Source organism: Paramisgurnus dabryanus, chromosome 14 (assembly GCF_030506205.2).
Source record: "Paramisgurnus dabryanus chromosome 14, PD_genome_1.1, whole genome shotgun sequence".
NCBI classification, from domain to species: Eukaryota; Metazoa; Chordata; class Actinopteri; order Cypriniformes; family Cobitidae; genus Paramisgurnus; species Paramisgurnus dabryanus.
The window spans coordinates 28,863,313-28,887,586 of NC_133350.1; the positions used below are offsets into that span (position 1 = coordinate 28,863,313).

Here is a 24,274-nt window from a genome sequence, read left to right on the forward strand (position 1 = left end):
GACGCATTGGCACACAGCTGGCCTCGGGGGATGCGCAAATACGCATTCCCCCCAGTGAGCTTAATAGCACAGACACTGTGCAAAGTCAGGCAGGACGAGGAGAGCCTTTTACTGATCGCCCCATACTGGACGAGCAGGAATTGGTTTCCAGAGCTAATGCTCCTCGCGACAGCCCCTCCCTGGCGGATTCCCCTGTGGAAGGACCTTCTTTCTCAAGGAGGGGGCACATTATGGCACCCGCGCCCCGACCTGTGGGATCTCCATGTGTGGTCGTTGAGCGCGCGCAAGGTTTAGGTGATTTACCACAAGCGGTATCTAACACAATCGACGCGGCACAAGCTCCGTCCACAAGACGGGCTTACGCGTTTAAATGGAACCTTTTCATCACCTGGTGCTCTTCGCAACGCGAGGACCCCAGAGAATGCCCTATTAACATCGTGCTTTTATATCTTCAACATAGGTTAGACTGTAGGCTGTCACCCTCCACCATTAAAGTTGATATCGCTGCTATTTCTGCTCATCACTCACTTATCAACGGCAGATCAGTTGGCCAACATGATTTGGTTATTAGATTTTTAAGAGGCGCTCGTAGGCTTAACCCCTCGCGCCCTCCTATTCCTCCCTGGGACCTGTCCATGGTGCTGAAAGCCCTTCAGGCCCCCCCGTTCGAGCCTTTGCAGTCTGCGAGTCTGAAGCTTTTATCAATGAAAGCTCTGACCCTGCTAGCATTGGCTTCAGTGAAGAGAGTAGGGGATTTACAAGCATTCTCTGTTGACGATTCGTGCCTTCAGTTTGGTCCTGCTGCCTCGAGCGTAACATTGAGGCCCAGACCAGGCTAAGTGCCCAAAGTTCCCACCACTCCTTTCAGAGATCAGGTGGTGAGCTTGCAAGCGCTGCCCCCAGAGGAGGCAGACCCAACCATGGCTTTGTTGTGCCCCGTACGCGCACTGCGATTCTACGTGGACCGCACGCAAAGCCTCAGGACCTCAGACCAGCTCTTTGTTTGTTATGGTGGCCAGCAGAAAGGGAAGGCTGTCACCAAGCAGAGGATGTCTCATTGGATAGTTGTTACTATCACCCTGGCTTATAATCTTCAGGGTATTCCTTGCCCCTTTAATTTGAGAGCGCACTCCACACAGAGTGTTGCCTCATCTTGGCTCTCGCTCGTGGTTCCTCGCTAACAGACATCTGTGAGCTGCTGGTTGGGCGACACCTAATACGTTCATTAGATTCTACAGTGTTCGTATCGAGCCTGTATCCTCTCGTGTTCTCTCCTCACCAGGGAAAGCACGGAGAGCAGTCTCGCAGGTCGGCTTGCAGCCTCCAACTGATGATTCATAACTGTGTCAGTATGGAAGGCCTTCAGAGCAAAAATGCGTAATGGTTTGAATTGTTCTTCCTCCGCTGCCTTGGCAGCCTTTGTTGCGGAGCATTGGCTGTCAGCCTTCACTAGCTGTATCCTCGCGAACCAACGTGTTGGCTCGGGCTCCACATTGTGTCCCACCGGGTTCCTTTGTGAGTATTTCTCCGTGGGGTTAATCCTACCAGCCCACGTTTCCCTTAGCAGAGCACTACTTTGCTTACACAGCCACGGCTGTCTTTATTCCTCAACTACGGTTGACTTTCGCCCACCATTAGCCCTTAAGAGTGCCCGGCCTTTCTGCCCTATCCTATTTCTCCATTCCCTAAGGGGATTTGGAGGGTTTTTCTGCAGACACTGGAAGAGGTCAGCCCCTAGTGGCGTTTTGGTAGGGATTCCCAATTCGTCGGTCACGACGTGTCGTCGTAGTGACCGACTGAAAGGGAACGTCTCGGTTACGGATGTAACCCTTGTTCCCTGAAGGAGGGAACGGAGACGTCACGTCCCGTCGCCACAGGTGCTGCCACCTGCTGTTACGGCCGGTCACACTTTCCGGCTTTCTCAGCGAAAAAGAAGCTAATTTCCCTATTTGCACCTGCTGCTTATATACGCACCTGGCGGGGCAGCGCCAGCATTATGCAAATATCTCAATGCCAAGTTCATTGGCGTTTTAGTAGTATTCGAAGCAGATTGGTCTCTCTAAGTGAGTTCCCAATTCGTCGGTCACGACGTGACGTCTCCGTTCCCTCCTTCAGGGAACGAGGGTTACATCCGTAACCGAGACGTTTTCCATAAAATATCAAAAAATTCTTAAATTAACTCTTTCACCGCCAGCGTTTTTAAAAAAAGTTGCCAGCCAGCGTTTTTTATGATTTTCACCAAAGTTTAATGCCTTCCAGAAAATTTTCTTCTTTAAATATATAAACATACAAAATACCAAATGAAAGAACAGACCCTCTGCTTTCAAACAAAAAAACCGTTTCATCCTACCTTTAGTGGTTCTTTTGCAATCAGCTTTTGAATATGGGTAGGTTTTTGCAAAAACACCATATTTTGAGCAAAAAGCTGAGATAATTCCATTTTTGTGACGGACTTTTCATAGAGATCCCATTCAGAGCGATCTTTAAAACAGACACGGACATGCAGCTGCTTGCCATAGGGCAATACTTCCGGTTTTAAAAAGTTGCGGAAGGGCGCCACCTGGTGGATAATAGCGGTATTGCGGAAAGACGGAAAATCTCGTCATTGGCGGGGAAGCGTTTTCTCTTAATTGACGAGATATCTCGTCAATGGCGGGGAAAGAGTTAAGATGCGTTTTCTTGATGAGCAAAACGGCCCAAGAAAATAAGTCTAGTTTTTAGACCAAAAATATCAAATTTAAGTGATTTTGTGCATAAAACAACCAAATAAATCTGCCAGTGGGGTAAGCAATTGGCATTGGCAGATTTTTTTGGTTGTTTTATGCATAAAATCTTTTAAATTTGATATTTTTGGTCTAAAAACTAGACTTTATTTTTTGGATCGTTTTGCTCATCAAGGAAAAGCATCTTGATTTAAGAATTTTTAGATATTTTTACCAAAAACAAGACAAAAATACTAAGATATATCTAATATGTGTATGCTTACACTGCAAAAAATGACTTTCTTACTTAGTATTTTTGTCTTGTTTTCAGTAGAAATATCTAAAAATTCTTAAATTAAGATGCCTTTTCTTGGTGAGCAAAATGACTTAAGAAAATAAGTCTAGTTTATAGACAAAAAAATATAAAATTTAAGTAATTTTAAACTTAAAACAAGCAAAAATATGGGGTGAGAAAAAAATCTAAAAATAAGTTTTCTTTTTTCTTAAACACTTAATTTGAGCAAAATTTTCTCACCCCATTGGCAGATCATTTTGTTTGTATTAAGCACAAATTCACTTAAATTGTATATATATTTTTTTTTCTCAAGAAAATACATCTTGATTGAAGAGGTTTTAGATATTTCTACTGAAAACAAGAAAAAAAAATACTAAGTAAGAAAGTAATTGTTTACAGTGTAATAATAATAATAAAGTGCAATTATTTTAATACCCTACACCTCTGTTATCTACCTTGTGTAATTCTTCATAAAATGAGAATCCATTATTGTGTTTTAAAATATCACTTTATGTCTGTTCTGTTGCAGTTAAAAAAAGCCTTTAAGGAAAAAAAATCTAACATCCAGTTTGATATGCTGAATACTTGTGAAGTGGTTTGCTTTACCGATTTCATATTTGGTTCCCGCGACGTTAGCCGTGATGAAGCCCTTCTTCTTTTTCTTGGTGTGAACTTTTCTCTTTACACCATTCTGATTGGACAGCACAGGAGTCATGTTCACGGGGGACGTTCCTTGGTCGTCTTTGGGAAATAACAGGTCATAAAAATGAAAAAAAGGACTTCCGACATTTAACAATCAAATGATGGCATTTTTCTATGGATATTTTTGTCCAACGTCAAGACTTTAAATGGAAAAGTATGTATACAGAAAAATAGTCCTGTTCCTGGGGAACAATTCTTCACAATTTTTTATCACTTTATATCTTTTGTAATTCACTTCAACAGTCCTGCTGTGTGACATATGGATCTTTGTTAGTACACATATTCCATGTGGTTTCTCAGTTAATATGAGACATTGCTGTGCAGTTGTTAATGTGATCTGAGTGGCTGCTAACTGCTGTGCAGTCGCCAGGTTGTTATGGGTGGCTGCTAACAGGTTCAGGCGGTCCCCCTTCTTTAATTTCAAGTCAAGTTTTTGGCATCTTAAACGGTTGGCCAGGCAGATATCATAAACGCAAATACTAAGAGACAAGGTACCGTACGTGCCAAAGTTTAATACATAAGACGGGGGTTTCTTACAATAAATCAGTTTGGCAACTTTCTTAAAAGATATTTCTTCTGAGAAAAAGGCTTTTGTTATTCCAGCTGAACGTCAGAGATCTCAAAGTGAGCTCAAACATTTATCTAATTTTTCTAAAAACTTTCCCATTTTATAGCTCTGTACTTCCTACTGTGTGTTACAAATGGTTTTCATTGTCTATTTCTATTTTGCTTTTTCAATTTTCGAAGAAACGTCAGGGACGAAATTGATAGTTGAATTGAACGAAAGTCAGATAAATTGCCTGGGCCATGAACCTTTGAGAAATCAAATGTTCTTCAGGGAGTCCCGTCAAACACCCTTTATAAGTTCGGTCGAGGCTCTGATGCACAGTTTCTGTACAGTTTCATCAAGCTTACCTCCATCATTGGGGGGTGAGGGCATATCTAACTAAAGGTTTCTGAGGCACAGTTTGGCACCAATCTACTTCTTCCTCGCTGTCTTTGTGAAAACAGTCTCAGGAGGTGGCAAGATCATCTGTCCACCAAGATCACGAAGCAGAATATGGTACAAAGGGCGGCTGTAGACCGTAAATCCTGAAGGAAAGAGGTCAAGACTTCTCCACAGAGCCTCGGATGGACAAGGTGTCTGAAAAACATTAAGATTGGGATTGTCAGACACAGAGAAACACAGGAGGAAACTGCACAGCCTGGCCAAACGTTTGCAGTGTCACTCAAACATATCAGCGGGCCTGACAGCGGGTTTCACCTCACTGATCAGCTCTCACAGCCTGACAAAGGCTACGGCGGACAAAATTCTGTCTGCTGTCTGTCAAAGGAAAGCAACATTAGCGTCGCTGGCTTATCAGCCCGTGAGATTTCTGCATGTTGAACATTCTAATGCTCGCCGTACATGCATGCAATCTGTTATGCAGCCGAGCAAATGCAAAACACGCTTAGGAGGAGAATTTTTCTGTGAATAATAATATCAGAGATGTAGGTGTAAACAACAGCAAAGATGGTGACTATGCAAATGCAAATCTCCTTACACGTTCAACCAGTATGAAGGGTAGGCAGCATTCCTTAAAACATGAATGGACTAAACTGGTATAAATGGATGGACGGGTTACCAAAGCACTGACCCACTCTCAATCTACAGCACCACTTTTAGTCTCATGTGAACCTGAATGAACTTAAAACGAGGATCTGTGAGTGAGTTTTTAGCAGTTAAATTGATGTTGCACCTCTGCGTGGGCGACCTTCATTACACCTACAGTGTTTACTGAGCATTGTTGACTAACAGACTGATAAAGCCTAATAATATTAATAGCCAAACAACAGCCTGAACCAACAAATAAAAGTAACAAATAACTGTTCATCACTGTTCTTTTTTTTTGTAAGCACTGTTTAAAAGTCTACTTAATAAGATCAAGTTTGAATAAATGTCACAAGCATGCTATTATAATGTTAATTATTACTAATATTACAGTTTTATTTTGCTGAATTATTGCACACATTTATGCACATTTATTTAATAATTTCATATTGCTTATAGCATCTATGGCTATTCATGGCGAGAACCGATTAATCTACACACAACAAGTTAATCCGCACACAAGTTGTGGAGGTAAAATTCACCTAACCTGCATGTTTTTGGCATGCAGGAGGAAAGCGGAATACCCGGAGTAAACCCATGCTGAGAAACCCACATAATATATAAACTCCACACAGAAAAATCTCTCGGCCCAGTCGCGGCTCAGCCGGGAGCCTTCTTGTTGTGAGGCAATTTATGCAAATAATACTCTTGTCTCACGGTTGAAATCTTAAAGTACGGTATCCAAATATAGATACTTTAAACAGACTGGGTTTTCATGGTGATAAAAATAGTTTGCATATTAACCCTTATAAGCCCTGATTTTCCTGTTTACACTAAAGGTCCTTGGGGGTCAAAATGACCCAAGAAGTTGATGAGGGTGATGACAAAAATATATAGATTTTTAATGATACTGATAATAATATATATTTTTTGTGTGTTTACTTCCCATCTATACATCAATGGTGTGTTTTGGGCAATATGAAGTACTTTTGTACATGTTTACCACTAAATTCCTCAACTACACCATTAGCTTGCATATAAAATATCAATTTTTTATGAAAAACGCACATAAATTATGACCTAAATTTGATTTAAATTCACTGTAAAAAATTGACTGTAGAATTTACAGGATTTAGCTGGCAAAAAAGTTGCCAATAAAGTTCTGTAAAAAAATTATTAATTGCTGTAAAATGGACTGCAGCATTATACTGTAAAGCAATTTACAGCTAATTGTTGTTTGTAAAATACAGTACTTTGTTGTTTATTTTACAGTTATAATGAATTATACTTGTATTATAAGTTACAGTATTTTTTTGTAATTCCAATAAATTACAGTATATAGTTGGCAACTAGAGTTGCCAATAAAATCCTGTAAATTCCCCAAAACCCAAGATGATATTGTAATAGTTTTACATTCAAATGCTGTAAAGAATTTTTACTACATTATTACACTGTAATATATTTACCAAATCTATTCCTGTAAATACATGAGAATGAAAACTGAATTAAATGTAGTTTACAGAATAATGCAACCAAAGTCAAAGGTGCTTCAAGAACAACATTTATTAAAACTGACAGCAAAGTACTTTCAAAAACATTATGTTGTTTCAGCAAATATTCCACTCAATCCTTAATATTCTAAAACAATGGCATCTATAAAACATCTAAACACGGTTTGTGTTACATTTAAGATCTTGTTGAATCTGTGTTAGAACATAACATAACTTGTATGTCTAGAAACACAAGTGCTCAATCACAGAACTGGCCTATTTACAATATGTTTTGGTCTTAATACATGAACAAGAACTTACATGCGTAACCATTCAAAGTCCAATAATTTTCTGAAAAGAGTACACACATGAGGGTTGATGGTGTTGTTTCTCTTCTCAGAGGCGTTTCCACTTTTTTGCCTCCAACCTTTGTTTTGGCTGTCTTGATGCCAGTGGTAGGTGTGATTCCAACAAAACATCTGCACAAAGAACAAACAAAAATAAATTTTAGAATATACATGTACATATATGTACATTTACAGACAAATGTACATATAAACACTTAAATATCATATGGTAGCATGGGTACTTTCCTGGTGTGTGTGTATATATAATTTTATTTTTCAAATGAAAAAAGTATAATGCAGGAAAAAAACACATCTACAGAGTGCCCACATAACGTTACGTTACGTGATGAAATCCAGTAAGAAAAAATTACAAACAAAAATTGTGAAGAAGTTAGTATTAAAAGGCTTACATTTTAGACAGCATATTTCCTGTTTTTTCACCAACAAAAATAATTACAAACGCAGCCACAGCACTGTTTTGATTATCTGAGGACAAGAATGGTCTCTTTTAATTAACCTGTTCATACTCTAAAGTAAGAACCTTATGTTACCATATTTATCTATAAATACAACATATACACCAGGAAAGTACACATTTTAAAAAAGTGGTTGTCAACCTTTTTTCTTTTCAACCTATTGTCCAAAACAATGTCAAAAGTCTTATTTCTACCAAATAAAATATACTAGAGCAGGGGTGCCCAACCCTGTTCCTGGAGGGCTACCATTCTGCAGATTTTAGCTCAAACCCCAATCAAACACAGCTGAAGCAGCTAATCAAGGTGTTCAGGGTTGCTTGATAATTACAGACAGGTATTGGTGTTGGAGCTGGGTTGGAACTGAAGTCTGTAGGACGGTAGCCCTCCAGGAGCAGGGTTGGGCACCTCTGTACTAGAGCTTGGCGTGTCTACACAATGTAAATTTGTTACAAAAACATCCAAACAATAAGAAATCTCTTGATTTTTGATTGTTTTAGCTTATCATGCTTGTTTCGTTGTATTTTGAATAACTGTCATTTAAAAGTCTTAAGGCCTACTTGGGGGGTCCTATCCCCCTGGTTGAGAAACACTGCTATAAAACAAATAGCTACCTATGTGAATATAATTACCTTAGAACAAATTCAAGTGTGGAGGATGCCTCCTCCTAATAAACCAGGTTGAAGTTGTAGTATGATGCGAACAAAGCTGCAAATCCAGCCACAAGGTTGGGGTGTGGACTCACAACCACCTGACCGTCCATACTCAGCATCCACTAAGTTGCATTGAGGATTTCACCTAAAAATAATCTTGAAAACAAGAAATATAAAATGTAAGAGAAAATATAACAGTCAACATTTATTGAACAAATACAACAGATTTCAAAAAATTGTGTATTCTTGAGACATGAGAAGCAAATATGAAGTTAACACTAAATGTCCTCTCACAGCTCTTAAAAGGGCATTTTATCTCCCTGCCTTCATCTATATGGTCTTTTAAAGGAACACGCCCAGATTTTGGGAATTTAGCTTATTCACCGTATCCCCCAGAGTTAGATAAGTCCATAAATACCTTTATCATTTTTATGCGTGCTGTAACTCTGTTTGACGCAGCCCCCGCTAGCTAAGCTTAGCACAAAGACTGGAAGCAAATGGCTCCAGCTAGTATACTGCTCCTAATAAGTGACAAAATAACGCAAACATTTTCCTATTTATGTGTTGTGATTTGTATAAATAACAAGGTGATATGAGACACAACTATCTTTTAACAGTATACAATATACTCGTCAGACAGAGTTACAGCACGCACAGAGATGAGAAAGGTATGTATGGACTTATCTAACTCTGGGGGATACGGTGAATAAGCTAAATTCCCAAAATCTGGGCGCGTTCCTTTAATTGTCCAATAAAGTCCTTTAGGCTTGTACATGTGAAATTACAAACTTAAATTTGTCAAGTCAATGTGGTGCCTGTTTGGTCAAATCTGACACTTCTATGATACCCTCTTAGGTCTCTGTTTAAATGAGACTTGAATGCTGAAATTTTTTGAATGCACGGGAGCATTCAGGTACTCCACATGTAAAGGAACAAGTTACGAACATTACTGTGTACTTTCATATGCTAAGTAAAGCCTATAATAGTATTGCTCTCATGCTGACACAACTTGCAGTGATACATGTCTAAAAATACTTTATAAAATAGCAAAGTCAACAGTGAAGTATAGCGTCCATTCATGAAAAAGGGCACAGTGGGTTTTTCACCTTTTCTCATTTGTCTCACACCACCAGTCAGGTTAAGAGTTGCAATCTCTGCTGTCTCGTGCCTGAAAAACAATGTTAAACTTAATTACACTCCAACCTAACCAAATTTCACGTTTAAAACAACACTGCAAAAGCACCTATACTTACATGTAAAAAGTTAACTACAAACTGGAAAATTAATTACATCTGACTATGTTGGCTAATGTTATAAAATATTTCTGGTCGAAATAACAGGCATCAAATTGCTTCACATTAACTTAAGTATGACACAATATGTTAAACACTACCTTAAGTAAGGAAAATAAACTGACGAAGTAAACTAGAATAGAAAATCGCAGCATCCAACCATGTTAACATATTTTCTAAGATGAGAGCAAATACGCATTTATCGTGTAACCTTACGTTCGTTTTCTTTCACAAGCAATTCCGTTTAAATATCACGTTCATTTAACAGCAATCCAAAATACTTTAACAAAATGGCAACAAACTACAGCCGTATGCAAAAATAAAACGTCCTGTATGATGTTTCTGTTGGTGCTTCTTTAGTCTCACCACCCTGAAGTTGACCCGTATGACGTGACATCTTTGCTGCCTTGCGCCTGAATTCAAAACTCCTGCACATTCAACTCAGATATAACGCGGGTATTATGTTAAACATGTTGACGTGCCCTTAGTAAGGAGTATAAGCTGGCGAAATAAACTAGAAATTTGCATGATATCCAACCATATCTTATTTTTTAAACTGGCAGCCAATAACGTACGCGTTTATAACGTAGTTTTCTTTAACAAGCAATTCAGTGTCGCGTTTAATTAACAGCGATGGTTTAAAAACACTTTAGCACGCATCCATGATAAAATGCACAGCATGTACAATGTTTTTTACCTGTAAGTTCGAAGATTCGTCTCACCACCACTCTTTGCCACCATGCAGTCCAGCCGTTACGGACCCCTCGCGCTTTTTGCTGCCTCGCTCATGCCTGAAACAAACATCTGAAACGTTATAAAGTTAATGACACATAACTACCAAATGTAACATTTAAAATAATGTAAAGAATTTAATTTTATATTTTGCTACATGTCTTAATGACACGCTGTTGTGAAATACAAATTATTAACATCTGTTATGTTAATAATATCTGGTATAGCGGTCGCATACCAGATATCACTATTTAAATGACCATAATAGTACTATATTAGTTTAATACTGTACTATATTTGAATGATTTACGTGAACTTACCAACAATTTTGAATGATGACTCTTCAGTGTTCAAGTCCATTTCAAACGTAAATACACCCACGCAATCCCATGATGCCATTTCACAATTAATTTTTGTAAAAACATATGATATACAGTGGCAACACCTCCTGCCTGTAAATTCAATTACAGTTTAAATGAAAATATACTGTTAACAGCTGTAATACTTTCTTTTACCCATAATGCATTGTGAACTACACTAAAATCTTGTAAAATGTTAAAACAGGAATTTCCTGTAAAATTTTGCTGTAGAAACTACAGCAATTTGTTACAGTGTTGTTTTTAGATGTTGATATAGATGTTATGCGTTGAATTTGGCCATCTGCTGGTTAGAAATAAAAGAATTACAGTTTAGAAAATAAATCAATAAGACCAGCAGAGGCCCATAAAGACCCATTCATTTTACTGGATGTGGCCAACTGCTCAACATCACCACTTTAGTGATAATTTTTTTTAATTTATGTATATATAAACATTAGAAAGGACATTAAAAATAAATATTATTTCAAATAGTGTAATTTTTGTAGTTTTTGATGATTTGAAATGTCTGTTTTTACAAAATGCCACAGACATTTGACTGAATGAATGTATGTGTGTGTGTGTGTGTGTGTGTGCGTGCGTGCGTGCGTGTGTGTGTGTGCACGTGTGTGTGTGTGTGTGTGGGTGTGGGTGTGTGTGTGTGTGTGTGTGTGTGTGCGTGCGTGCGTGTGTGTGTGTGTCTCATTTCTATATTGCATTTGTGGAAATTTTCAGAATTAATCTGGATGCATTGATTTTTTGACAAATAAAACAAAGGATTTTTTTGCATTTCCTATTCATTTTCAATTGGGATCATATTGGGGGCTCTTTTGTAAAAGAAATTACACATCTTCAGAACGACCAAATCAAACCCTTTTTTTTATATATGAATATTGACAGATAATGTTAATGTCTTTGGTATTACAAATTATATACAAATTATAGTCCTTAGTTATATGGTTCTGTAGTATAAAATTAAGAAAGTGTATTTAATTATTTCTATTTGAGCATGGACCACAAAATCAGTCATAAGTGTAAATTATTTTTGAAGTTGAGATTTAAACATCATCTGAAAGCTAAATAAATAGTTTTTTTTGCCAAGATATGACAGTTTGAAAATCTGGTAAATGGGGGTACAAAAAATAAAATTAATGAGAAAAGTTGTATAGTTCTTAATAGCTAGCTACACATTTTAGATATATTCACAGTAGAAATTTTTAAAATATCTTCATGGAATACACTGTCAAAAATAAAGGTACAAAGGTGTCACTGGGGCAGTACCCTTTAAATAAGGTCCTAATATGTACCCTTTAGGTACAAATATGTATCTTTGATCTGCCAATATGTACCTTTGAAGTACTAATATACACTTTTTGGGTACAAATGTGTACCTTTTTAAAAGGGTACTGTCCCAGTGACAACTTTTGTACCTTTATTTCTGAGAGTGTATAATCTTTATTAATATCCTAATTATTTTTGACCCATACAATGTTTCTTACTTGTATGTATCACATGTCTCTGTCATGAATGTCACTCTATGGCAACCCAGGATGCAAAAAACAAAACAACACTGACCTCTAGTGGTGTGTTTATAAAAAGCATTTCCACACATGTAAAAGACAAGCAAACATTAATATTACAAATTTAAGTTAAATAATAATTACACATTTTTACAAATTGTAAATTATATTTTTATACAAAGGAATATTTTCAAGTTACATGAGAATAAAAGAAACACATCATTTCACTCTCACAAAGGCTCTGTTTACAGCTGGTATTCACATCTGTTTCTGGTGATCCACTCACAAGTGGTCAACCGAGACAAATCGCTATTTACACCTGGCAGTAAAATTCATCCCAGCATTTAAGACCACCTGTTACAGGATTTCCCAGCTTCTTAAATACATTTCCAAATTTTCACCTTTAGCAATTTTGTATCGAATAAAAGTGATATGTATTGGGATTTTAGAAGGATAAAAAGTTTTCAAATGTTTGATAAAGCATCTCCATCAATTCCAGTAACCACATTAACAAGTTATTACGAGATGATTTAGGGTGTTGGGGGGCAGACCTTTTTAGGATTCATAAATCTAAAGCATTGCTTTATCGCTAAGGTGTTTGCTTGCAGCAGCACACAATACAGGTGAATTTCAGAAATAAGAACTTTCTATTATTCCTATAAACCTCCACATCAGACATTGCTTCAGATCTTCATCAAAGTAGGTTTATCCAAAAAGTTGGCAGCCCACTGGTTTCTGAGCTCTAATTTAGACATCAAAGGTTTGATCCCATTTAATTTTCCATAAATCTAAGAGGACCCTGTTGACAATGTGCCATTGCAATTATTGAAAGTCTCCTGCGTAAACTGTTTTAGTAACTATCACTTCTTTTTCCAAATTGTGAAGTACTAATACAATTAAAAGAGTCACTAAAAGAGACATTCAGACAATTTATGAAGCTGGAGTCAATCTGTTATAGCAGTGCGCAGTAACACACTGACAGGTGGCTGACAGTATATGATGGATGACTGCTTGAGTAATCAGTCGGTCTCATGTATCACCCTGACAGCTGTACCACCTACAATCCTCTCTCTTTATTTCCTCTGAGATGTCGCATCACTTCCTGTTGACTCTCTCAGCTATAGAGGGAGCCAGAGAGCGAAACACAATGACACTCTGCTGCTTAAAAGGTTTTAATACTTTTTGTTCGAAACCTCATGATAGTTACTTGGCTGGAAGTTACTGTTCTCATAAGTATAAAAAAGGAAGGGTTTTGAACAGGTTTCTTAACCAATAAGCTAAGCCGTAAATGCTGTGTGAGTAATCCCTCCGAAGCTGATTGGCTGATTGTATCACAAAAATGCAGAAAACCCCTTAAGGATTGATCACACTAGACTTTTCTTTCAATTGACGTCCATTCATAGGCATGTTAATAAGTCAGACTGAAAACGCAGCTTGTGCAACAATATTTTGCAGGTCGCTGGGTAGCAAAGTTCAAGTATGATGAACTCTTGACCTGTAAATTCATATCACGTGGAGCGTTGTGACCAGTACAAAACTGCTTTTCTCTCTACTGAAAGCAAAAATGGACAAAGCCTCCAAGAGAACTCTCTGCAGCAATGTCCAACAAATACTTGCATGCTCAAAGTCTAGTGTGACCGAGGCTTTAGGCTTGTTCGAGTTGAACTACTAGCATGCCAATGACTGGCAAGACCTGCCGATTGCCGGCAGGGGAGGAGTAAGGGTTCGTTATAGTCGTGCGTAGGTCCTACGGCGTAGCCGTGACGGCGTAGGTTCCGCGTCGGTTTTCATTTATACTTTTGCGTCGTCTGCGTCGACGTGCAAACACACGCGCAAACCGCTGGTATGCAGTATCCACGCGTGTAACCGTAGCAGCGCGACCGTCAGAGAAGAAGAAGCTTGGCAAGTTAACCCACAAACGAAGAAGAAACAGCAACTTGTTGTATATGATTTGAGAAGACCAGCAATGATGAAAGTAAATAAACAGTGACTTTTGTTGCAATTTGAGTTAAATCACTCCTCAACTTGGCTCATCTTTGTTTTCACGGTCGCAAACGGAAATACCTATGATGACGCAGTTTTTTTTACCTGACAGGAGGGGTTCTGGTGGACCAATCACAGCGCTTGCGGTCCGCGTAGATCTGACGCGCTGTTAACATTTTTGCGAGGTGCACGTCAGGCTACGCAGAGCTACGCACAGGCTACGGATAGCCTATGCCACCTACGCACGACTATAAATCGGGCTTAATGACAGGACACTTGCTGCTTGGAATTGTGACAGTCACGCTGTGTTTGTTTTTTATGAGAGAAGAGAATTACATGCAGTGGCGGCTTGTGACTTCTTTTCCGAGAAGGCATGAATGTGAAACTCATCATACATTGTCATCTGTGTGGTATAATGGTATACTGTTATGTGTATATTTCTGTATTTATGTTGTAAAGCACTTTGTGACACTCCTCTCGAAAGGTGCTATAGAAATAAAATTACTTACTTACTTACTTACTTACTGTGTGAATCTTCATGTCAAAATATGTGTTCCGTGCGTCATGTGAACTTATGTGCATTGCGCGTCGTCAAAATAAGTGCCTCTATGACGCACTCTACATAATATTAAGCCTTTATACAACATAAATGTACAACGTGCATCTATCTGCATAAAATGCAAGACTTCAACTAAGTTACGTTTTTAACTAAGTTATGTACAGAAAGTTTAACTCCCTTTGTGGATGTGCATCATAAACAGCGCACTTTTAAACACGTCCAGTCAAAGCTCAAGCTTCATAACATTAAGCAGCTTTAAGTCTTTTGCTATCATTTTAGCGATTAGCTGTGTCGTGTCGTCCCCTTACCTGTTCTCAGTCAAGATGTAATGTTATGCTCGTATGGCTCTCTGGTATTTCTTTGATGTTTAAAGGAGTAGTCCACTTTTAAGATGGGGTCCATTGACTTTTTATAGTAGGAAAAAAAATACTATGGTAAGTCAATGGGCCCCATCTATAAAGTGGACTACTCCTTTAAATATGAGATGATAACCCATTGAACTTTTGACAGCGATGTAGATTTTACCCTGACTGACTGTATTTCCGAAAATCACGTCATCCTTTTAAACCATAGTGCCTCAGTGATGTGAGGTGTGGCCGGGTTCACGGGATAGGCGGGATGCCGTTCATTACGCGGATCGGCGGTTTGGCGCGGAATTATCTGTTTGTTTTTGAATCACGCATGGTAATGTTACTGATGTCATATGCCGGTCAGCGTATTTCGTCGCGTCAAACACGCATGTCCAGACCCAGTCTTTACTACCACATGTGCTTGTAATGCTAACCAGACATCCAAATGCCGCCAGATCCACAATAAATAAGTAAATAAACCCAGATGATCATCGTTTTCATGATCGATCATCGATGCCACGTTCGAGTACTCGAGCAATCGAGTAGTCGTGCCCATCCCTAATCTGGACTGACGTTAACTTCCGGTCTCTGTTTGTTTAATGGTCTGGTTGGTGGCTAAACTAACCTCGGAAAAAGAACGGTTTCCTAAAGACGAGGAGATTACATGAATCACAGCTGAACCGATCTATTTTTAATATTGTATACATTAATTTAACACAGTAACATTAGCTCAGTCAGTGTAAAGGCTTAAATGCATTAGCTATCATTTTAATTAAGGTACAGTTGGAGACAAATTTGTTAGCCCCCTTAATAAATATGAGCAAAGAAGGCTGCATTGTTTCTCCGTTTTATATTTTATTTAAAAAATTCAATGTTACATTGATGAAAAATATTTGAAAGTGTGGGGGGTCTAATAATAATTTTTGGCCACACGTTGGCCACAATTATTGGCCCCACTTCATTTAGTCCTCTTTGCTACGTCCATTTGCAAGGATAACAGTTTAGTGTCTTGTATTATAATGTCTGATGAGGTTAAAGAATTCATGGCAGGTGATCTTAGATTATTCCTCCATACAGAATTACTCCAGACCCTTCAAATGTTCCCTCTTAATTTCACTTCAGTCATTTTCTGTATGGTTCAGGTCAAGATGGCTAAAGTCCAGTATACACTGTGCGATTTTAAATAGTCTTTTAGGATTGTTGCTTGCCACACTGTGCGATTAAGATCGTAATTAAGTCCATGTCACACTGTATGATCTCAGTTTCAGATTTAACCACAACCAAGCATGCGGCACAAGTCCTGAAAAGTGAAGCCAAAACGTCTTGATCGCCCCCCAGTGACTGGTCCCAGTATAAGTCATAAACCCCGCCTCCCCATGTTATTCAATGGGACTTGAGACTAACTAAACAATTTAATTACACTTCAATTTTCTTTTTTCCTAAGCTGGTTTCTGTGATTTACTGTAGTTGTACTCACGCTGATGTAAATACAAGTGTTTGATTTTAAAATAAATTTGTGTTTCGTTAGTTATTTAATGCTATAAAAACTGTGGTGTCATGCCATGATTGACAGCTGTGAAATGCGCATTCTGCGAGAGCGAGGGCTGGGCCTTGATTTCGCGGCTTTACTTTCTGCTTACTACTGCGCAGGACTGGTCCTGAAATCGCTGCTATCGCCGTATCGGGACACTGACGGCTTCAGTTTTCACCAATGGAAGAGAGCGAACAGGCGTCGTCCATCTTTTTTTTACAGTCTATGACCACAACCCATTATAAGATTTCCAGCAGAGCAAGTCAGGTTTTGACTTTTCTATCTGTTGGTATTTGATATTATCCATGAAGCTAAGTATCTGATGGCGTACATTCTCATGTCAAGTTTTTTTATAGATTACAACCTTTGCGTGGGAGTGGCATACACATGTTTATAGTCCCGTTTTGTGTGTATGCACACCTTATAAATGAAGTCCCACATATTTTGAATTTGCGCTCATCGGAAGTCACTGGCCGTCACTGATGAGAGCAGAGGATTTCTTAAAGAGTAACTAAACCCCTGGTCAGAGCCTGACTCCGCCCACTGGCAATATTTGAAAAATGCAAGAAAAGTGGGAAGATCCCAACGGAGATTTAGGGGACGAACTAAGCTCGTACCAAGTGTGTGGTGAGATCGTAACAAGGGCGTGGTGAACTTGAACCTGCTTACGTCACGAGTCATTTTTTGGACCCAACATCCAATAGGAAAATTCAACTGCAGTAGCCACCGTTCAACCTGAAGAGGGCAGCACTCAGACGTTTTTACACCATATATTGCAGTATTGCAACACTTTATATCCAAATGTCAAAAAGCTTACTAAAATCAATGAACAGCACTAATAAAGCATCATTCTTACAGATCATTAACTAAAAAAAGTTGGTTTAGGGTTTAGTAACTCTTTAAACTGATTCCCAAACAACTTGTGATGATGGAGGTGCTGTTTGTCTTTATTTATTTATTTTAAAGCTTTCTGACCCTAAGATTCAACTGATTTCTGAAGTTCTCCATCTGTGATCCTTGCAGAGTCTCAACTCAAATGATTCTCCTTGCTGTGCATTAAGACAATATAGACATGTCCTCTTTTAGGCAGATTTGCTACACCTCCACTTAGGGGTGGGCGATATGACCAAAATCTTCTATCACGATAGGATTAATTTTATATCATGATAACGATATGTATCACGGTAGAGTTTTTTATGTTTTAATAAGGTTTAAATCTTTAATACCATAGAAATGTTCATAATTCTCACAAAAAACATATACAAGCATAGAAAGAAGATAAAAACAAACAAAACTCAAGCTCTCTGAAGATACACAGTCAATAAGAATGATAATAAATAATTATGCATGTATGTATAGGCCTATATATATTTTTATTTAAGGTAGAAAAGTGATTTAATCAGGAGCAGTGAGAGATTTTTTTCTCAATGCTGTTTGATTAACACGAGTGACAGACAGGAGCAAAATTAGGTAACTTCCCCTTTAAGACCAAAGTCCGGATCCAATACACTGTTACACATGCGCTTTCTCTTTTAGCTGTTTACTTTCTCTTAAGACCTTACTGGTCGTGTTTATGATGATGCTTGCAAAGACGGGAATTTTGACGCATATGTGTATTTAAGGCCAATAAAGCGGGAAAAATGCTCACGAGCTTAATAAGCAGAGGTCGCGCGACTTGCGCGCTCCTCACAGACAGAAAGAGCAGCGGTTGCGCGACTTGTCCGCTCCTGACACACAGAAAGAACGCACGCATACAGATCTGTTGTCTGTGTTTCAATGGCTTAAAATAACTTGTTTTAAAACTGCAGTGCTTAAATACGTGTACAAACGTTACGTTTTCGCGACCACACGCACAGGAGCGTGACGTGGGCACGTAACCTCGATAGAAACGATAGTCCAAAATCTCTACCGGTTGACAAATTTCTACCGGTTAATTTTGTCTACCGGTTTATCGCCCACCCCTACCTCCACTCCATGAAAACATCTTCATTATATGGTTTAACTTTTTTCTTAAAGTCACTTTCTATTTTGTAGCTCATCAATCTTTTGCTGCACATCAGAACTATAGTCTTTGGTTTAACTCATTGTGATGAATGATTTAAGGTGACTTGGGGTTTGTGTTACTTTCATATTTATTTTCCTGTCAAACTGGAAGTTATGACTGGACAACATCATGTTTCTAGTCACCTTGGTGTGCTAAGAAATTGATGATGTCAATGGGAATATACTTCAGAGATATTTTACTCATAAAAATGTCTAGGGGGGCCAATAATTATTGTGTATTAAAAAAAAAATTTTTTACCCCCCCCACATTCAATTGTTTTACTTCGATGAAACATCAAATTGTTGTGATTTTCTCATTAAAGCTCAAAATGAGAAACGTGGATTTATTTTCACAGCTTTCTTTGCTCATATTTAAGGGGGCTAATATTTTTATCCACAACTGTAATTTACTTGTTATTAGTTTAGCTTGTTATCAGAAATAATCTAATCTAGAAGGATTCTGTTGTTATTGATTCTTTCCAGAAGTCTACCGGCAGTTAAGTTTGAGCCACAAAAAAAATGTTTATTTTGTTTTTGTTTTTAAAAAAATTACAGATTGAATGCACCAAAAATATGCTACGACTGATCGGCTGCAGATCGGTATCGGTCAATTATTGCATTAAATTATTTGATCAGTACTTGCTAAATTAGCAATTAACTGATCTTTCTATTTACTTTTGCCCTCATACACTGTGTAAAAAATGCAGCATTTTTTTCAAATCAACACATATTTTTTTATGTATATATTGTCATCAAAGAGCTTGCATATCTTGAAGAATCATTGTCGTCATTGGTATCAGCTGATCATGATGACAAGAAATCAGTACTCATTATTGCCTGATCGGAGCATCCCTAACCAAAAGTCAGTCACATGCATAAAATGTAGATGGATTGTAAATGTAATTCCATAAGCAACAACATGCCACATGCAATGTACCTTTAAACTCACTCCAATTTTTTTTACTTCAGATCTGTGTCAAAACAAAAGTTGTCCAGTTCAGATTTTACCACAAGTTTTGTCTCACTGCCTAACCTGATTTCCTCATTGTTCATAACGTATAAGCAGTGGCAGCCGGTGACTTCTCTTCTGAAGGGCGCAAACGTCATTTCAAAATATGTATGCGTTGCATCATGTAGGGATGCTAAACAATTAATCGCGATTAATCGTTAGCAGAATAAATGTTTTTGTTTACATCACATATGTGTGTAAACTGTGTATAATAAATATGTATATATATAAATATGAACACATTCATGTATAATTTTAAGAAAAAAAATGTATATATTAAGTATTTATATTTATATATAATATAAATTATACATAAATATACAAATGTTTATACACATGTAAAAATTTCTAAAACATATACATGCATGTGTGTACATTTATTTATACACATTTATTATACACAGTTCACACACATATATGATGTAAACAAAAACTTTTATTCTGCTAACAATTAATCACGATTAATCACGATTAATCGTCAAGCATCCCTACGCATCATGCATCTTGTCAAAATACAAGCCTGCTGCACACGCATCAAAAGGGTTTATGATAAAAGAGACACTCACATTCACAAAATACTTGCAAGACACTCACTTAACACTAAACTGTATTTACACATAAGATTAAGCGAGTGTCTGGCAAACATGAGCATCACTTTTATCATAAACCCTTTAGACGAATCTGCAGCAGTCACTTATATTGAAAATCCACACACATGAAGGGCTAAATACATCCTTGAAAAAGAAGTCACCGGCCGCCACTGTGCAAGAGTTCACCCAAAAATGAAAACTCTGTCATCATTTACTCGTCCTCATTCTAAACTTGTATGTGTTTTATTCTATTGAACACAGAAGAAGATATTTTGCAAAATTATGATAAGCACACAGTTGTAGGTACCCACTAACTTCCACAGTATTTGTTTTTCCTACTATAGAAGTCAGAGGGTACCATCAACTCTATGGTTATCATCATTTATCAAAATATTTTCTTTTGTGTTCAACAGAATAAAACACATACAGGTTTAGAACAACATGAAGGTGAGTAAATGAGTAAATTCTGTGTGAACAGAACCATATATACAGCACATGACTGACAACCAATCATACACTGCTTTATTCACAGTCAAATTGTTTTTGCTTTAGTAGTAAACCTTCAATTACAAATAAATGTTTGGGAGTAAAACAGTCAAATTTTGGTTTTAACTTTTCAGCAGCTGATAAATGTGCAAAAAGTTATTTTGAAATGGCAGCAAGAATATGAGTATTGAGTTACTACTGTAAATAAAAATACATTCATTATTTTAACACTTTTTTTTTATTTAAAGCCCATTTGATGCAACATTAAAGTAATAACAATGTAATTATTGAACAGAAATGTGATAACTCTATGAAATTTTTCACAGACTCTTGCCTAAAATTAGTGATTCATCGATGTATCGGCCGCCGATATTTATCGGCCGATTTTTGATGAATTTGAAACCATCGGCATATCGGCAATATAACGAGAAAGGCCGATACCGATTGTTTATTAATTAACTGCATAAAGAAATCCATTATATGTAAAAAAAAAAAAAAAAGAGTTAATGTTGTTAATAAAATAAATGCTAAATAGCAAAAACCACCTTTGAAGGTTGTCATGCTGTCTTATATTATATTTGTTTTAGCTTAATTTGTGCCTCTCTTATTATGTTGGTCAGTTGAATGTTAATTAGATCCAATCCATGTTCAGTAAAAATAATTTAATGCAGAAATAAACTAGCTAATAGACCAACTGTATAGTATTGTATACAAGTGTTTAATATCGCCATCGGTATCGCCAGAAGTTGTCTGTTTAAACCGGTATCGGCCCAAAAAAATCCTATTGGTGCATCCCTACCTAAAATGCTAATTAAACGTGGTAATTTAAATTCTTTTCACCCTTTATACCTCCGACCTCCAGTATAAAATCCATCTATCCATCTATCCATCTATCTATCTTATGTAAACATAATAGCAACTCTCTGACTCCTGAAAGTATTAAGTCGAATTAAGTTATTTAGTAAGAATCACACTTAAAAATGTTTGAATGTCAATGCATTTAGACTTTCTAAGACCTAGCCATTAGTCATTGTGGTAATGACATTTTCTAGTTGACAAGAGGGTTTTACTAGTGAACACAGGTGTCCTAGCAGAGTTACCAGGTTAAATCTTTTAAATAAATGTCACTTGTTTTAAAATGTGGTGATCTAATGTACTGATACATTGTGTACTTGGGTGTCCAGACCACTGTATGTTTTACTACGACATAATGATTTTAATATATTTTAACAAAGTAAATGTATACTACTGATGAATTAATTTAATGAATGTAGATATTGTGTTAAGAACTGTTTCAGTAATTATCATTGCGTTTTTGTTTTGATTTTACATTTGACGTATTGCAAAACATCAATAAAAATTCAAACCTCTCTGATGCATCCATATGTGTGAAGTCACACAAAGCGTGGGGTGTGAAGTTTCGTGTGCTCTAAAATTAGGAACAGCTTTAAGCCATCTACAGTACAGTACAGTATGTTTCCTTGGTAACATTATAGTAACCACCAGTATTACTTCTACAACCAAACCTAAACCCACAGATAAATAACAACCACCGAAAACTCAATAGCTTCAACTTTTGAGAAACTGGTATATGAACAGAAGACTTCAGTGTAATTCGCCAATGGTCTTACCGGTAATTTACTGGCTTGTCACGGTTCAGAGCTCATGGCACAGTCTGGACAAAATGCTATGTAAGGGCTACACAATTAAAACCACAGTAAAGAGTTATCAAACTGTCTCTGGAGCACAGAATCATTTTAAGGCTTTGGGGTTGGCTGATTTTTGCTTATGTATGTAAGTAGAAAATAACTTAGTAACAATTCATTCAGCCTTAATTTAGCCAAGCACCTGAAATAATGACCCACAACATCACTATACCAATGGTTCAGAAAATGATATAATAACACAATCTTAGCTTGATTCAAGAACATTGAACATCCCACAATAAATCTATGAATGAATGTGTCAAGTTTAATTTGAAACAAATACAGGGGCATTGATTTGTTGCATTGGGTAAAGTGAGTGCACTTTACAGTAAAATTACACAAAGAAAGAGAAACAGGCAGATACTAAATTGCTGTTTATAAAGACACCTTGTTTAGATTTGCCCTGGTTTGCACTGATCTGGCTCATATGCCCTGTTTAATTCATGATCTATGGTCTGCATGTAGGCCGCATGCAAAGATGCTCACGAGAAGATCTGCATCCATAAGCTACCCCTGCTTTAGCTATTTAACACGTTTACAGTACGACATTTTTAACATCCCACTGTTTATACTGCATGAACAACGTTGTCGCGTCATTGATTTATTTGCAACTTAATTTAATACATGGTACACTGATGTACGAGGCCCAAAAAGTAATACATCTGCATTGGCAGGATTTTGCAGGAGATCTACTCACGGGAGTGGAGCAAAATAAAACAACGTGCAAGGTAAAATGAAGGTTATCAATACAGCAAATGATCAGTAAAACACAAACAGCAGATATAGTAAGATGAATGAGGGATGCAGGGATGCGCTCCGTTCATTTGCAGTATGCTGACATAGACAAGACATTTAGGGCGTATCAAACCTTTTGACTGGTTATATGCCAATCATTGTAAATGACAATTTAATATAAACAGTGTGACATATGTAATAAGATAAATTAGTGATAAAACCGATAAGGTTTTGAGTGATTACCTAAGCACAAGCTCCAATCTCTGTCGCGTGCTGGTTCCTGCCCTTCGCTCTTTTGGTGAATAAGCCTTATTGTCGACAATCGTTTATTTTCCTTTATTTTCCCAATTAAGATAAAGATTTGACTATGAATGAAAGCACTGTATCTGTCCTGTATGTTGCCTTGTTAGTGCAAGTGTACGATGAAGTTGGAACGAACCATTCCTTAAATGGGGAATATGTACTGTATATCTGACAATACTTATATTATAATACAATTTAGCAACATCTATTACATTTCATATAGGTCACAGAAGTTTCTAAATTCTTATTTATTTATAGTGTAGTCATTGCAACATGTTTTAGTCTGATGTTTTTACAAGACGGATAATATATCCACCCCATGCCTAAATAAATAGACTCTTCCGGAGCGCACGGACTCTTAGCAACAAACCAATGTTTCCATCCGGGTTCCGATTCAGATAATTATAATAATATTAAAAAAAAAAAAAATTTCGTTATGTAGACAAATGTAGAAAATAATTGAATTATCTAGAAAATAAATAATCATCTGATCTCCATGTATGCTTGTTTTAAGACGTTTAATGTTTTTTAAGCTAAATGCTAACATAACAATAACGTATTTTTTTAAGCCAAATTTTTTTATAAAAGTCAAGGTTAAGCTATATGTACAGTTCGTACTAATTTATTGTTTATACAGTACATTCAGTCCTTTGATTTTTTTCTTTAATTTATTTCTGTAAATAACACTTATAAAGTTTCATCAGCTGAGGTTAAGGGACATTGTTGTATCTATTACATATTTCAAAAGTGTTTAATCTCCGTTAAGGTAATTTCTTGTAGTTAGGTATTTATTTTTAATGTAAAAACACTACAATAATGAATGTAT

General features: G+C 37.1%; 1 protein-coding gene and 1 long non-coding RNA gene across 3 annotated transcripts in view; both read right to left on the minus strand.

Moving 5' to 3' along the window:
- ttll7 (tubulin tyrosine ligase-like family, member 7) overlaps positions 1 to 23,579 on the minus strand; it is a 129,359-nt gene extending 105,780 nt beyond the window's left edge. The window contains exons 1-3 of the mRNA XM_065241906.2: positions 23,389 to 23,579; positions 4,615 to 4,843; positions 3,604 to 3,738 (exon numbers count right to left, since the gene is read on the minus strand). Coding sequence (XP_065097978.1) covers positions 3,604 to 3,738; positions 4,615 to 4,639 — 160 coding nt within the window. The 5' untranslated portion in view covers positions 4,640 to 4,843; positions 23,389 to 23,579. The remainder of the gene's footprint in view (positions 1 to 3,603; positions 3,739 to 4,614; positions 4,844 to 23,388) is intronic.
- LOC135719276 (uncharacterized) lies at positions 6,393 to 10,882 on the minus strand. 2 transcript variants are annotated; one of them, XR_010521060.2, is made up of 5 exons: positions 10,598 to 10,882; positions 10,243 to 10,336; positions 9,360 to 9,421; positions 8,233 to 8,409; positions 6,393 to 7,259 (listed from the first exon to the last, which is right to left on the minus strand). It is a non-coding gene; the product is annotated as an uncharacterized lncRNA (long non-coding RNA). The 2 variants fall into 2 exon arrangements; XR_010521059.2 differs by having other exon boundaries at positions 10,243 to 10,878.
- Positions 23,580 to 24,274: the final 695 nt, after the last annotated feature.